We start from the raw sequence: 17247 nt of genomic DNA on the forward strand, positions 1-17247 counted from the left end.
AACTCTGGTAACAGAGCTCTTATTTGGTGGGAATCTGGCTGTCTCCTAGTCCAAACCTACCTGGAAGTGGTATTTTCATAATGATTTTATCAAGCCTAAAACTACAGTAACTTATTGTCATCTTCTTTCCTTCTTATGCCAACTGCTTCCATCTCCCCCTAGGATAGAAGAGAAATTAATACTGTCAGGGGCTTTGGCTCCTTTGATGATGATGACAACGCGGGGCTTGGCAGACTTATTCTATAAAGATTCTAATAGTAAATGTGTTCAGGTTTGTGGAGTCTGTGGCCTTTTGTCACAGCTATTCATCCCTGCACTTGTGGTGTAAGAGTATATAAACAAACGGTGTGGCTGTGTTGTAATAAAACTTTATTTCAAAAATCAGGCATCTGGCCTGCAGGCCATAGTTTGCCAACCCCGAAGATAAAATTAATAATGATAATATAATATTTATCAAGTACTTTAAGTGTTTTAGCAACATCTTTTACTCTTCACAACAACTCTTTGGTAGATATTTTCATTATTCCCACTGTATTGATGAAGAAACAGGCTTAGCAGGTAAATAACTTGTCAAGATCTCAGTGTTTATCAGTAATGGAGAACTGGAACTTGAAACCCTGGACTTTCTGAGCCCAAATCCTAATCTGCACCAGGTTGACTTAGGTCTCCAGTGTGTATATAGTGTGTTAGGGTTTTATACACTTAAACGTATGTATGTTAAGAATTGGTTTTGTTTTGCATGTTCATGTTTGTAGCTATGGAAGTTTTAAATTATGTGGGGAGAGCTGATGGAAAAAGAGGCTCCTGGAGGACGGGTAAAACTGAGGCCAGGTAAGTTCCAATTTAAATTGATACATTTCATCAGACTTTTCTTTCTATAACTGCATTTTCATGCTGACAGTTTCTTTCTCAGGAATGAAGATGAAATGTATAAAATTCTCTTGAATGATTATGAATATCGTCAGAAACAAATCCTAATGGAAAATGCTGAACTTAAGAAGGTTCTTCAGCAAATGAAAAAGGAAATGATTTCTCTTCTTTCTCCCCAAAAGCAGAAACCTAGAGAAAGAGCAGATGATAGTACAGGAACTGTAAGTGGCTCTTTCCTCTCTAATACAGTTTTGGATTGCTAAGTCGAACAATTAAAACATTAGATAGGTATTCCCAGTGGGGGACATTACTGATGTTTTGGACAGGACACTCACTGCTGTACTACCCCCAATCACTGTGACAACCCAAAAAATTGTCCGATATGTTTCTAGACATGCGCTGGGAAATGAGGGAGATGATTTTCCAAGGACTTGATCTGTGCCCAAAACACTGTGTTAAGCTCTTTATGAGTATTGTCTCGTTTCATTCTTATAATTTGATGCTTTTCATATTATAATTATCCCCCATTTTATAGCTGAGGAAACTGAGGCACCTTAGTCTAATTAACCTAGTATCACACAGGACAAAATCAGGATTTAAATCCAAGTCTGCCTTACCCCAGAGTTCATGTTTTTAAGTACTGTGCTGAATATCCTCTAAATAGTTTAGTTTAGGTGTTACGTATTTAAGCATGCTTTGCTTTCCAGAGAGTGAAACATTCATTAACTTTGGGAACCAGCTAATCATTCAGTCCATAAATTTGTTGTCTGGTCCCTGGAAAGAAAAGGCTAAAAGGACTTTGACTTTTTCCTTTGTCTTAGTTGGGGCTGTTATAACAAACTACCATGGACTGGGTGGTTAAAAACAACAGAAATTTATTTTTTACAGTTCTGGAGCCGGGAAGTTCAAAATCTAGGTGCCCATAGGGCCAGTGTCTGTGAGAGAGGTCTTCCAGGTTGCAGATTGCTGACTCCTTGTACCCTCACATGCCCAGAAACAGGAGGATTGCTCACCAGAATCCCTTTGTAGGGGCACTCCTCCCATTCGCGAGGGCTCTACTTTTCATGGCCTAATCACTTCCCAGAGGCCCCACCTCCGCATACCCACACATTGGGTGTTAGGATTTCAACACAGATTTGAGAGAACACATTCAGTCCATTGCATTCTTCAGAAGCTCTTCTGGGGAGAAGGGGCATGTAGAAAAGTAACTGTTACACTTGTTAAGAGCTATAACAGGGTGGTGCAGTGTGCAGAACAAAGCAAGTGAGGCAGTCAAGGAAGGCATCAGAGAGCAAGTGAATTTGAGGTGGTTCTTAAAAATAAGTAGGTGTATGTTTTGGGAGTAGAAAGCATGTGATGCAAGGGGAATGATACGTGCAGAGGTCTGAAAGAACAAGTCACATCATGGTGAAAACTTCTTTTAACTTAATTGCTTTCCATGTTTAAATTCCGGATTCAACCAAGTGACTAAAATCTGAAAATAGCAATGTTGATGGAAAATGCTAATTGTCAGCAAGTCCATCAGAACTTGTTTTTAAACCTACATTTGGGGACTGTTTACTTTGTGGTGTCACAGATCAGTCCTGCTGATAAGTCTACCCTCTTCTACCTCTTATTTTCTTTCTTTTTTAAAAAAATCATTATCTGAGGCACCTGGGTGGCTCAGTCATTAAACATCTGACTTCAGCTCAGGTCATGATCTCACAGTTCATAAGTTCGAGCCTTGATTCTCTCTCTCTCTTTTCTGCCTCTCCTGGGATGCTCTTTCTCTCTCTGTGCCCCTCGCTCACTTGCACACATGCGTTCTCTCTCTCTCTCTCTCTCTCTCTCTCTCTCTCTCAGAAAAAAAAAAAATCATTACCTAGATGTTCTTTTTAAACTCTCCAGTTTGGGACCTTCTTGACCTTTATATTGAGTTAGCCTTTTCTCTCAAAGTCTATCACTTTTTGGTTCGTTGTGAAAATCCACAAATGCCTTCCCAGAGCTAGCATAGTTTCTGTTACTCCTGTAGTTACTTCAGGTTTTGGCCCAACCTTTACAAACAGTACCAGCTTTCAGTCAGCAAGAGTAAGTAGTAAATCAAGGAGACCTTCCTCAGATATTTAAATTTCCCTCTACTCACCACTACTCATCCAGTGGGTTAGTATCCTGTGTAATTCTTAATAATGCAAATGTTTAAGTTTGGAGAAGTACCCTTAATTAAGTATATTTCTTGGTTTTAAAAGGTCTGTTTTTCTAGATCTTTTTTCTCTTATAATTTAAATCAGTCCTTTTAAGGATTTTGGAGCATTTTAGTAAGGGAGTAAGGTATAACCTTAGAATGCCTAGGTAGCCTTCAGGTTTCACTTATTAGTTATTTTCTTACTTAATTGTAGCCAAAATATATGCCCAAGATTCAAGGTAACTTTTTATTTTCATTTTGTGGTTTTAGCATTTAATTTAGTCTGGGGAGTGTAAAGCGATTATTATTATTAATGTTTTAAGTAATGGATTTATAGTATTCTGGTATGCTTTAACACATAGAAGGTATAGCTTCTTGGAAGAATTACTGGCAAGTAGCTCCAGAGGATTGATTGGCAAGAAGCAGAGTCATAGTGAGCTCCACGCTGGGCCCTTCCCCAACCTGCTTCCCCTGGGAGACCTTGACTTTGGCAGCCGTTGCTGACCTCACACTATTGATACAGCTCTCCACACTGAGTCACTCACTCATTCCTGCTGCATCTGCATGCAGGAACAGCCTAACCAGCATTTCTTCTCATCTTCTATGTTTTTTGTTTTTTTCCCCCAGCAAAATATTTACTGTTCAGTTTAGTAAAGTAGATCTCTGTCCACTTTCTTGGATGTTAATAATAAAATAGGACCATGCAGATTGTTATGCAGACATATATATACCTGCATATATATATAATATATGTATATATACCTGCACATTATATACATATTATTATTGTCTAATAGATATTGTTTATGTAGCTATAGATTATTTCGATATATTTTAATACTGTTTTCCTATGTTCTTTATCCTGCTTTGATTCTGTGTGATCATATGTCCGTGGTTGCTATATTTTCCTATGATTAATGTGCTGGTAAAGTAAAAAGGAAAATAATCTCTGGTTTTATTTTTTAAAAATTACATGAAAAAAATAGGATTCACAGTTACTTTGTAGATAACTTCACTGGTTTATTTATTTAAACAGCCTAGGACTGGAGATAAGTTGATCTAACTTCAGATCTCCATTCTGCCTCTTGGCTGTGTGATATCGGGCAGTGTGTCTACTTCTGAAAGCCTCATTTTTCCCACATTACAACATGATTTGAGGGTTAATTAACATATGAGAGCATCTAACACAGCACTGGACAGGTAATGAATAACTTCCTCATACAGCTCCTTGACTCTCATCACTAGATTCAAATTCACATTTGAAGAGACTTGAATTGGACAATTTCTATCTTAAATGTTAGGTCACATATGCTTAAGATATGGTGCAGAAATGATTTTGATAAGGATCTCTGATAATTACTACTGCCTGAGTATCTAGAGCCATTTTAAGATACTGGTCTTTCCCTTTCACCTCTCTCGCTTGTAGGTTATCTCTGATGCTGAGGAAGATGCTGGGGAACTGAGTAGGGAGAGTATGTGGGACCTTTCCTGTGAAACTGTGAGAGAGCAGCTTACCAACAGCATCAGAAAACAGTGGAGAATTTTGAAAAGTCATGTAGAAAAGCTTGATAACCAAGGTAACTTACTGCCTCGGTGCATGCAAAGTGAGTTGACACTCAGCTCTTAATTTCAGTCACTTAGAAAGCCACGTTATGGGCTCAGCTGTGAAGTACTCGAACTCAGTTTGGTAGTTTGATAATCAAGCTTCTATCTACTTCTAGAGGTGAGGTTTGAACCCCACTGAGAAAATACTTTGCCTTCAGAGTGAATCTTTCTCTGAGTGCAGTATACAGTTGAATGAAGTGAACTGAGTGTCTTACTAAATCTTGGAAATGAAGAATTATTAATCATGATGTGGTATAAATATAAACCTGTTGCTTATTATTTCTAGATACTTGCATACTTCTAGGTTCCTAATAATTTATTTTTAAATTATTTTCAATATAATAGAGGTTTAAAGTATCAATTAGGAAGTATATGAAGTAGAATATTCAGGTTTCTGTTCCCTATAGCTAACACTCAACAGTTTGGTGCATATCTTTCTTGATTTTTCTGTAGGCATTTACAAAATTTATTTAAAAATATATAAAAAACAGGACACCTGGGTGGTTCAGTCATTTGAGCGTCCAACTCTTGATTTCGACTTAGGTCATGATCCCAGGATTGTGGGATCAAGCCCTTGTGTTGGGCTTCTCTTGTGCTCTCCCTCTTTAAATAAATAAATAAATAAATAAATAAGCAAGCAAACAAACACATGAAAAAAATATATGTATATGAAAAACAAAAACCTAATACCAGGTATTCTTTCTACACTTTTTTTCACTTAAGAGTGAATGTATTATTTTATTTCCTGTCACCATAGATAGTATAAATTTACATTGATGAATGTATTCTTAACATTTTATATTTTTTGAAGGTTGCATGCTTCTAAATCAAGAAAATTAAGGTTTCTGCTCAGTAAATGAAGTCTGTTGAAAGGAAATTTATTCTAAATGTCAGAAGTCACAAACTCACTGCCAGTTGTCTTTAGTAGTAAAGACTAATCAACAAAATTCTGTACCAAAATTAATTTACATGAGATTTTGTTGATTTCAGTCCCAGTCTATTAGTAAATAGCAAGTATATTTGGACTTTTTATTTGTTGAATTTAATATTGGAGAGCAAGATTTGTAGTGCTGCATTGATCTTTGAAGAAGTGTTGAAAGTAGTTTATGAATTTGTTAATTATTTTTCTCCTCTGTGAATATAGGTTGTCCATTTTTAATTAGGACATAATCTTGAATAAATACAGATTACAAATTAAATGTTCATAGTAGAACTAGTAAAGATATCATTTGAGTCCAAAAAATAGTATGAATTTGTAGTTGTCCTGAATCCTTTATAGTTGCTTTGCTTTTTACATTTTTTCATGGTGGTAAAATACCATAAATTTAATTTTATTATTATAGCTTATGAAATTTTTAGAGGGCAAAGGGAATACATACCTTTTAGAAAACCTGTTGAGATTCTAGAAAAATTCTGAGAGTTTTTTTTTTTAATTTTTTTAACATTTACTTTTGAGAGAGAGAGAGAGTGCGCACCAGGTGGGGGAGGGGCAGAGAGAGAGGGAGACACAGAATCCTAGGCAGCCTCCAGGCTCTGACCTGTCAGCACAGAACCCAATGTGGGGCTCGAACGCACCAACTGTTAGATCATGACCTGAGTTAAAGTCGGACTCTTAACTGACTGAGCAACCCAGGCGCCCCATAAACTGAGTGGAGGCTGTAAAACCTATGTCAAATTACTGGTTTTATGTTAGTTTCAAAGGTACACTTAGAAGGTTTCAATGATGAAGACGTAATCTCACGACAAGACCATGAACAAGAAACTGAAAAACTCGAGTTGGAAATTCAACAATGTAAAGAAATGATTAAAACTCAGCAGCAGCTTTTACAGGTAAATGTGAGTTACCTTTTAAAGCTGTTTTCCCCTGTAAAGGGCCTTATTCCTTTATTTCAGAAGATATGTAGTATTTGACATTTTTCTGCTTTAAACTAAGTTCTGGGCTTACTAACAGGGACATTACGTACCATTCCTGAGGCGGGGCTTTGCCAAGTGGAAAATGAGAGTCCTCCATTGACTTGCTGATTCTTCATCATTTCTGTCCTTCCCCAAAAGTTTGACCTGCCGTCCCTTGCTTTAACTTGGGGTGCTGCGGGGATCTTCTGGAACTTACTATGTTTTAAAATTTAATAGCAGCAGCTTGCTACTGCATGTGATGACGACACCACTTCACTGCTTCGAGACTGCTACTTGTTGGAAGAAAAGGAGCGCCTCAAGGAAGAGTGGTCCCTATTTAGAGAGCAAAAAAAGAATTTTGAAAAGGAAAGACGAAGCTTTACAGAAGCGGCTATCCGCCTAGGATTGGAGGTATCTTAAACAATTAGCTTTCCTTGTAGAGCTTTTGCAAGTTCTGGGGAGGCCCGGCAGAATGTATCGAAGTTCTGCCTTTCATTGTTTTTTTGCCATCCAGTTGTTCCCTAAAGTATTTCACCAGCGATCTTATAAATAACAAACTGGAAAGGATTGTAAGCATGTGAACTATTATAGAAGGGTGTCGTTTTGCCTTTACCAGATTTGGGAATTGAAACTTTTCTTTTTAGGAAACTCTAAGCATCTGTTATCCCCTTCTTGTTGGCTTTCTACTGGTCAGTGTTTAGCTTCACACAGGAGATCTCTCTGGGACATTTGTTATCTTCCCACTGTGGGCATCAAAAAGCAGTACAAAAGTTCTCCCTCTCCCCCTCACCCAGGGATGTGTGCATACACCTTCTACAGTTTGCTTTTTGACTTAACGATATATTAACCTACATATTTCCCTTTCAAAAGTTACACAAGTAATGTGTGAACATGGTTTAAAAAATAACTCCTACAAAAAACCACAAACTGAACAAATGTCCTCCATTCTTACCACCAATTTCATTCCTCAGAAGTCACCACTGTTTGAACTTCGTAATTCTTCTGAGAAGTACTGTTTTAACCTTAGTGTATTTCAGCCTTTGTTTTCTTGATAACAATCTATTGATTACCGGCTATGAAAGATAAGGAATGTAGTGTCCTTACCGCAACTCCCATCTATGCTGTTCCTCATCTCTATATATGACTTCTTCATACATACTTCATACTTTTTTAAAACCACTTTTAAATAATGGTTTCTTTTGGTTGACTTTTTTAAATAATATGTTTGATGCTTCCATTTCACGTGTGCTTGACTTGAGGCAGTACCATATCCCCGCAATGAAAGATGAAGACATTCTTGTACTTACCCTTGTTCCCCTTCTCTTGCCCTTCTACTTCCCAAGTTTTGTCTGTGGTTATTATTTCTCATCGTTGGGTGTTCCCACATTTGTCCTCTGCCCTATGGTGTAATCCAGGTGTATGTACTTTAAGGTTGAGACTTAAAAATGGAAAGAACATTGATGACATCATGATTCTGTAAATATTATTCATTCTGTAACCTACTAATATGTTTGATCACATAGAAAATACTCTATGTTAATAAGACTTTGCCACCTTGGAGAGAATCTTTCGTGTACCACTGTGTAGTGAATCTTTTGACTTTATAGCTTAGGATTTCCTGAATCACATTCAATTTGTAGCTCACACTATCTACTTTCTTGGGTTCCTTTTTCAATTTGCTGTATTAGCTTCTTGAGTAATTTTTTTGTAAGTATTGTGTGAGTAAAAAATATTCTGAATTTTGGGATATCCAAAAATGCACTCATATGTGATTGGTTTGGCTGCATATAGAATTCAGTTTCCCATTATTCCATTTCTTCTGCTGTTTGGTTTTGCAAATAAGCAGCCCGATTATCATATAACCTACAGGCAATACTTTGTAGATATCCTGTGCTTTATTTTTTTCCTTCTCTTCTTCTTTTCTCCTTTTTATATTCTTAAAGTTCCAAAATTTTATGAGGATATATCTAGGTAATTTAGCCTGAAGACACTGTATTTCTTCAATTTGGAGTATTTTCTTTGATTCTGTATTTTTTCCCTTGCATTCTCAAACATTTCTATTAGACAAATGGTTGGCCTTCTGACTACATCCATAGATTGACTTTATGTCCTGAATTTAAGGGTATTCTCTCACCTTTATCTTGTACATCACCAACCTGATATTCAGCACCATCAGTTTTAACTCTTCATTTCATCCAAGAAGTTTTTATTTTAGAATTTATCTTTCAAGTCTTTGATGTCCTCATTTTTTTTCTTTTTGTAGAGCATTATATTGTTTTACAGGTGTTCATAAATCTGGTCATTTGTGTTAGAATATTTTTTCGAAAGGCTCTTGAACTGTTACCTATAGTCAGGTCTCTTTATGTTGGCTCTTTTTCTTTCATGCTCTTCGTTTTCTTCAAATGTCTGGGGACGCATGATTTTGTATTAGTGTTTATGAATGAAAGATATATGCTGTTTAGCTGACATGGGTTTCCTCCACACTTGTGAAAATTTATCTTATCAATAGCTACCTTTCTCAGAAAATAAAATCCGTTTGCATCAGCATTTTCTCCTGTCTTACAGAAACCTTTTTCTGAATCCCTGTATCCGTCCTATTCCGGGAGATCCTCTAGCTACTTTTTGTACCACTCCCAGTTCTCTGCAGGACAGTCTGTCTGCCTCTGGTCAGTGGGGCCAGTGAAGGATGGGAAGGAAGCACGAGAGACCTGAGGGATGAGGGAGAATTGAGGATTATCATTGGCTGTTGGGAAGGGGAAGGTCTGACGTGTGCCCTCTTGTGGTTTAGTGGTGGTGGCTGCTGGTGCTGGTAGATGGTTGGAGGCTGAGAGCGATGCCTGGTGAGGTCATAGCTTCTTTTTCTCACGTGATTAATTTACAGTGGGTATTTTTCTGTCATTTGTAATTTTATACTTACAATGTTCTGTGTGTTCAAAAATTCTAATGTGCTATCTTTTTTTTTGCATTATCCATTTGAATTTATTTAAAATAGATGTGAAAATAACAGTTGGTTTTTAGATGAGATGGGTAAATTTTTATTTTTTAAATATGATTTTCTTAAATGAAGTTTTTCTTAGTTTTTTAAGTTAATTCATATGACTTACAAAATATAGATGGTAGCCAGAAAGCAAACACCAACAGCTACAGAAATCATGGGAAGTGGCACCGGTGTGAATGTTGAAATACTGATCAGTATTTCTTTGGTTTGCTTGTTATGACAGAGAAAGGCATTTGAAGAAGAAAGAGCCAGTTGGTTAAAGCAACAGTTTTTAAATATGACTACCTTTGACCACCAGAACTCAGAAAATGTGAAACTTTTCAGTGCCTTCTCAGGAAGTGAGTACTCCATTAACCCTTTAAAAATTTTTTTTTTCAACGTTTATTTATTTTTGGGACAGAGAGAGACAGAGCATGAACGGGGGAGGGGCAGAGAGAGAGGGAGACACAGAATCGGAAACAGGCTCCAGGCTCTGAGCCGTCAGCCCAGAGCCCGACGCGGGGCTCGAACCCACAGACCGTGAGATCGTGACCTGGCTAAAGTCGGACGCTTAGCCGACTGCGCCACCCAGGCGCCCCTCCATTAACCCTTTAATCTGAAAATGCATGTCAATAAAATACTGTAAATTATTAATATAAAACTTTGGGGATCACCAAATACTTAAAAAAAAATTTTTTTTAGTTTATTTTGAGAAAGACACAGCATTAGTAGGGGAGGGGCAGAGAGGGAGGAAGAGAGAGAGAGAGAGAGAGAAAATCCCAAGAAGGTTCTGCACCATCAACGCACAGCCCAATGTGGGGCATAAACTCACAAAACCGCAAGATCGTGACCTGAGCCGAAAGCAAGTCAGGCACTTAACCACCTGAGCCATCCAGGCACCCCTGGAGATCACCAAATATTTTTAAAACTAAATCCTTCTAGATGTTTATGGAATATGCATAAGAGATGGCAAGATTAGCAAGACTAGAGTCAAGGGCTCAAGTGAACACCCACATTAACTTGTTCTATCTCACACCTCACTACCCTTCAGGTGATCATAGTTAATTACCTTCACTATATTTGATACCTCACCATAGGGACTGCCTTTTTTTCTTCTTTCTTTTAACAGGTTCTGATCGGGACAGTCTTACAATGCACTCAAGGCCACGGCAAAAGAAGCCTCAGAATATGTCTAACGGGTCTCCAGTTTGCACATCTAAACTTACGAAGTCTCTTCCCGCTTCTCCTTCTACTTCAGACTTTTGCCAGACACGTTCCTGTGCATCTGAACATAGGTATTGGTCTGTGGGTGATCTTTGCACATATCTGTACCATTGCTAGAGTTGCACTGCTGAGGGAAAGGTGGCATATCTGTAGTGTTAGCAACAATAGTGGCTTTGGAGAGGAATTTAGTAGATTGATTCATTCTACAAGTATTTATTGGGTAGCCATTATATAAGGACAGTGTTAGGTGCTGGGAATGCAGTAGCAAACAAAGTAGATCCTGGTCCCTGTCTTCTGGGAGCTAAAAAATTTGTTCCCTATCCCCAGGAAACCCACATACTTCTATTACCTGATGCATTTTGGTATTTTTCTCTGTCTCAAATTGTTAAATCATATTCTAAGGTATAATATCACTATTCTACCTCAGAGCCTATTCCAAGATTAAGTAGAAAGAACATTCCTAGCGACAGAGGAATAGCAAAGAACAAAGGGATACCTTGGAAAGTGTGGTGGTGATCTTTCCTTTTTAACCAAAGCAGAGGACAGTGGCATGAGGACGTGCCAGTTTGGTAGGTGCCCCAGAAAGCAGGGGCACGCTTGCCTGTGGTAGTGAGATACTGGTGTGGAGCTAAGTGTTGAAGAAGCCTACTAGCCCTTGGACCAAGAATTGTTAAATAAATGAATTTCAGAACAAAAATATGAAGGTTAAAAAGGATAAGACACTGTACATATTGTTGAGTTTTAAAAGGTTTAAGACTCTAAATATTGAGGGGCAAAAAAGAGCCTGGGGAAGAGTCCTCCAGGCAAGTGTAGGGACCCCTGAGGTGTAGGACACTGGTGTGTTTGTGGAGGGCAAGTGTTGTTAGCTAGCAAGACCAAGAGGTAGGAGGTAGTTAATAGTGGGAGGTAGGCAAGGATCACATCCTATAAGGTCCTGGGTGAGTAGGGTTAAAAAGTTTATTATGCAAGAGTTCAAATATATACCAATGTAGAGAGAATAAGGTCATGGTGCCCTTTATAGCCATCACCCGGCTTCAACAATTACCAACTTATGACCGTGTTGTTCATACATAACCCCACTCTGCTGCCCCCATACACATACACACACCTGGCAGTTCATTTGTAAGGTTTTTTTGTTGCTGTTTTTGTTTTTGTTTTTGAGAGGGAGCACGCATGAGAGTAGGGGAGAGGGGCAGAGGGAAAGAATCTTAAGCAGGCTCCACCCTCAGCACGGAGCCCAACACGGGACTTGATCCCACAACCCTGGGATCATAACTTAAGCCAAAATCACAAGTCAGACATCACGAGTTAGACGCTCAACTGACTGATCCACCCAGGTGCCCCTCATTTGTAAAGTATTTCAATCTCTATTTGTAGGTCAGATACTGTTCTAAGGGCAACAGATAAAGCATTGGAGATTTGTAAGCAGTGGAAAAGATATGTTTTGAAAAGATGACTGTTTTATTGTTTGGAAAACAGACTGTAGGAGTGAGTCCTGTAGGTCAGGAGATGCAGTTAGGAGACATTAATGGAGTCAAGGTGAGGTGACGGTAGTTTAGACAAGGGTCATAACATGAAGGTAGAAATGACTGGATTTGGGATATATTTTGCTTTTCAACCAACGGATTGACTAATGGGGGGAGTATCGGAAGTGAAAGTTGAATTTACAATCAAAAGGTACTGTAAGTTCAGAGTATTTTCTTATACGGAGTGTTATTAAACTCCCAAATTTGACCAATTAGAGTGCTCTATGTAAATAACACAAATTCTAGTCGCCATTTTCAAATAATACATTCTATATCTGAGAGAGAACATAGCATTTGTCTTGGTTATTTTTATGTATATAAAATTCTTTTAAATCTAATTTTTAGTTATGAAATATTTGACATAACATTCCTTGAAGACATTATTTTGTGTTTAGTAAAGATAAGTCCAACATTTAGTACCTATATAATAGGGCGTTATGAGATTTCAGTGATGATACATATAAAGCATTTAAAAACAGTACTTGGGGGGCGCCTGGGTGGCGCAGTCGGTTAAGCGTCCGACTTCAGCCAGGTCACGATCTCGCGGTCCTGAGTTCGAGCCCCGCGTCGGGCTCTGGGCTGATGGCTCGGAGCCTGGAGCCTGTTTCCGATTCTGTGTCTCCCTCTCTCTCTGCCCCTCCCCCGTTCATGCTCTGTCTCTCTCTGTCCCAAAAATAAATAAAAAAATGTTGAAAAAAATAAAAAAAAAAATAAAACAGTACTTGGTCCATTATAAGCCCTCAGCAGGCTATAAACATAAAAATATATGTAAATATAAATGGTTTATAAAAGTGCTTTTCTGTTTCATATATTCCAAGGGCTACACTAAACAACATCAGTGGCATAGAAATAGAACTTTGGAGCATCAAGAAACTCCATTGAGCTATTAATATTTGTGGTTACTGGCCTCTGAATATAAAACACAGAAAAGAGTTGTGTAACTAGTTTCAGGAGAGAAGCTGTTGCAGCTTGACATAGTTCTTAAAATTTTAAGTTATTTGGAAAATTTGGACTCCTTGCTCCTGAAGCACCTTAGATCTGGGTTTGTAATAAGATGATTGCCACATCGAGGTTGAGTTAGTAAACCAAAGTCACAAAAAATGCACATTTATGGGGGAAAAACCCGTTTTTGGGGAAAAAAGATACTCAGTTGATAAAAATATATTTGTTGGCTTAACCCCTTAGATTCGAAAGTAATCATTTAACCAGCTATTTTTGTTTTGAGATGGTCACAGAGCATAGCTCTCAGATTGTGTCATTGAAGGGTAGCAGCTGTGTCCACATTCAGAACCTAAGAGTGTTACTCCCTGACACTTACAATTAATTCAGCACTGGTGTATGCACTTAATGTGTGTTAACTCAGTTCCATCCAACCCTGTGAGATAGATACTATTATTATTTCCATTTTACAGCTGAGGAAGCTGAAGAAACAGTGACATAGTAAGTGGTTCAGCTGGTGTACAGACCTAAACCATCTGACTTCAGAGTCTGGACTCCTTACTACTTTTGTAGGCACTCATTAAATAGCTGTGTGGGTAAATGGGTGGGTAGAGGACAACTTGCATGTACAAATGGATGTGTGTATAAAAAAAACAGATTACAAAATAGTGGCAGGAAGATGGGGACATGGAGGGACATTGGCTTTCAAAGCCCACGTGTCCTGTATCTGACTTAGGCATTAGTTGGGTAGAGCGCTTCCGAGTAAACCAAAGAGATAAATAAAATAAGTGGGTAAACAGAAAAATAATAGATGGATAGATACGATAAAAGTGATAAATTAGGCCATTTTGAAACATTTCTTTGTTCCCTATCTGTGTATCTTCACAATTGACTTAGCATCGGACAAGGGAGCAATCTGACTTTAGACATTCAAGCCTAGCTTAAGTATAAAAGAAAGAGGAGATGGTTATTAAGATCTGCCTTTCTTTTCCTAATAGTTCAGTCAACGTACTGAATATAACTCCTGAAGAAACTAAACCAAATCAGGTTGGAAGAGAATGTGCAAATCAGAAGTGGAGCATGGCATCGAGACCTGAGTCACAGGAAGGTTGCTATAGTGGGTGCTCCTTGACCTACACCAACTCCCATGTTGAAAAAGATGACTTACCTTAGACGTGTGGACTGGAACTGTTTTCATTAACACGTTCATCAGATTTCACATCTAAGTTGAAACAGGGTGTGTCATAAAGTCAGTCATCTCTACTAATTTAAGGTGGTCTGAGTTGTTTGTTTGGACTTTCCTGTTCCTCCCCCAAAGAGCTAAAATGTTAAATCTATTTAAAAGGATATAAAAGCTTTGGATAATGTATTTTTAGTAACAGAAGCATCTGGTTCTGTGAATAAAGGAATGTATATGTTTGGTCGAAAACAGAAGCACTAGAATGAGTTTCCTCTTATAGGTATTAAAAATAGCACTTTTAGGAAACTGATTATTGTAAATGTTTAATTTTGTCTCCTATATAGTTGGCATTGGAAGTTTAGCCTTTACTTGAATGTATACTGTAGATTTTTAACAAAGCAAGTTCTATATTTATTATGTTTAGTGTGATTTGAAATTTCCTCTTTCATATGTTTTAAATAAAGTGAAATTTATGTATGTTTTGTACATAGATATACATGATTATGTTAAGAGGCTTTAAGATTTAAAAATTTTACACATCCATAATTATAGTATTTCATGCCAATAAAATTTTTTTAGTGGTATTCTGTTTACAGATGTATTAGAGCCATTGCCACATTATGTTTAAGAATTTTTTGAATGCATCTGAGCAATAAATACTCAAAAGCTGTTCCATGAAGCTGACTTCTTCAGATAATTAACATTACTGACATTGCATTTTTGAGATTTCTACAGCAGTAGACTTTTATATATGTAGGATATTATAATTTTTCAAAGGACTTTTGATTATAGGATAATAGAGGCAAGATAAAAGTACCGTTGAATAAAACAAGTTAAGAATATCGGTTTAAGATACGTGGGATGATAGAAGATATTTAAGATATCAGAATGGTGATCTTCTCTTTACTAGATGGGGACTAGCACTGCAACATCTGTACCAGCTCGGGCTTTGTATAGTTGCCAGTAATTTTTAAATAATTTTTCAATGGAGTATTTGCCACAAATGATAAAGAAATCTGACAATGTAAAAAGCATCAGATTTTATCCAAATATAATACTCTGGATAAACTTGTGTCATCTCATTTCCAGAACTGATTGCATGTTTCTTCTTGTTACCGATGATAATAAATGTAGGCCCAGGTTCTTTCCCAGAATTTGTATCAAAAAGCTTCAGTGCCTAACCCTGTTTGTCTTTGTACGTAGAAGCCTATACAGATCCCAGTTCTAGCTAGATATTGTAAAGCTTACCTGCCTTCCCATTTTCTAGTAGTTCAACCACTTATATACACTCACCCTGTTAGGGGTGTTCCATTTAAATCCATCATGCTAAGAAAAGAAAAAGTCTTATTTTTGTCATCGTTCACTAGATCTAAGAGTTTGTGTAGCAACCATTTTTTTCAGGGCTGATAGAATATCTTATAAGACAGCGAAACTGCTTGTAACACAATAGCCACGTTTATAGTCTCAAAAAACTGGCTCTTAGAAAGCAAAGCAGTCACTGCCTTCCGTTCGATGCATGGTCACTTCTTCACAGTTTAAAATATTAGAAATGATACAAAATTTCTGAGATTGTACCATATTCCAAAGGAGGAAACAACTGAGATTTTTTTTTTTTAACTATTGAGCAATAATATGATCAAAGAAAGGCAATCAAATTTAGGAATAGTCATTGATCCATTTATCAAGAATTTTTTTGGCAGGAGTTTCCATGATCTACTTTGCCAGGAAAGAACATTTTAATTTTTAAAATAAATCTTACTGCAGCGAATAATGCACTTGACAAAAATGGATTTCTACAAAGCAGCATCTATTTTTTGTTCTGTTTCCATTCTAAGCTGGTTGAATTCTCATATTGGAAGGAACAATCTCTTGAGACTTATTTTGAAATAAAAGGTGTGAAAGAAACAGTCAAATGAAAGCCAGGTTACTTATGTATTTAATAAAAATCTGCATAGATCTGCTAGACATTATAGCTTTTACTGAACAGCATCAGTTTTTGCTTTACTGTAAGTTGCAACTCCCAGCGATTCCCAATCACGCTTAACTTCCCTGATGATTGGAATGCCTTCTGTGTTGGAAAACTCCTGACTTCACACATACAACTCCTAGAATTTTGTTTCCCTTCCCCTTCTCTAGGTATTTGCAAGGTACTAATAATTCAACTATGCTTCGGTCTTACATTAAGCCATGATTACATGATGGCACCACAGGGAGCCTCAGCTTCAAAGTCCTCCTGATAAATGTTTTCTTGTTCATCAATATGTAACTGAAATCTTGTTTGTTTTTACATGGCATATCCATTTTGAATTTTCAAAGGACGAAAACGGTAAAGAAAATTTAAGAGAAAAATTTTATTTCCTACTCTTAAACTTTTGTATCTTGAATTTATGATGATGAGAAATTTAGAAGAATCATAGCAGAAAATTAAGATTAAAATTTAACTTAATAAGTAGGTTTTTTGTTTTCTTGTTTTGCTTTGTTTGTTGAAGCAATGTATTAAAATGTTTAGATGCACAGAATAGTCCATAGCAAATTGTTTTCCTTCTGGTGCAATTAAAAACAGTTGTTACTTGAAAAGAGTTCCACGTTTCCTACCTTTGCTTACCAGACGTGTGTATAGGCTTGTGGGAACACGGCTTTTGTAGGAAAACACATTCCATGGTGCATGATGAGAGTGCCCCAGGAAGCCAGGAGAGGTTGTGTGTGTATAACCAGAACGATGTGAACTAGGAAGCCCTTCATGCAATTGCCCTATTGTAAAAATCTTCAAAGTATGTTTCTAGGTTTGGATTTAAGGTAAGTATGGGTCATGAAGGCTAGTAAATATATTTTTCCCTATATTTGTCCTTAATTTTTTTCAATCTTCGTAAGC

At 37.3% G+C, this 17247-nt stretch overlaps 1 protein-coding gene across 5 annotated transcripts in view; it reads left to right on the forward strand.

The window, feature by feature from the left end:
* Positions 1–16920, forward strand: part of SSX2IP (SSX family member 2 interacting protein) — a 44009-nt gene extending 27089 nt beyond the window's left edge. The window contains exons 7-14 of one of the 5 annotated variants that reach the window (XM_047085316.1): positions 756–831; positions 902–1091; positions 4458–4608; positions 6330–6466; positions 6767–6940; positions 9751–9865; positions 10636–10801; positions 14194–16920. In XM_047085316.1, the coding sequence (XP_046941272.1) occupies positions 756–831; positions 902–1091; positions 4458–4608; positions 6330–6466; positions 6767–6940; positions 9751–9865; positions 10636–10801; positions 14194–14368 (1184 nt within the window). In that variant the 3' untranslated portion in view covers positions 14369–16920. Of the gene's footprint in view, positions 1–755; positions 832–901; positions 1092–4457; positions 4636–6329; positions 6467–6766; positions 6941–9750; positions 9866–10635; positions 10802–14193 lie in introns of all 5 variants that reach the window. The other 4 variants (XM_047085315.1, XM_047085317.1, XM_047085319.1 and 1 more) reach the window with 4 other exon arrangements.
* Positions 16921–17247: the final 327 nt, after the last annotated feature.

Source organism: Lynx rufus, unplaced genomic scaffold, assembly GCF_022079265.1.
Source record: "Lynx rufus isolate CCGP_SWC_20201006 ecotype Redwood Valley unplaced genomic scaffold, mLynRuf1.p SCAF_2, whole genome shotgun sequence".
Classification (NCBI taxonomy): Eukaryota; Metazoa; Chordata; class Mammalia; order Carnivora; family Felidae; genus Lynx; species Lynx rufus.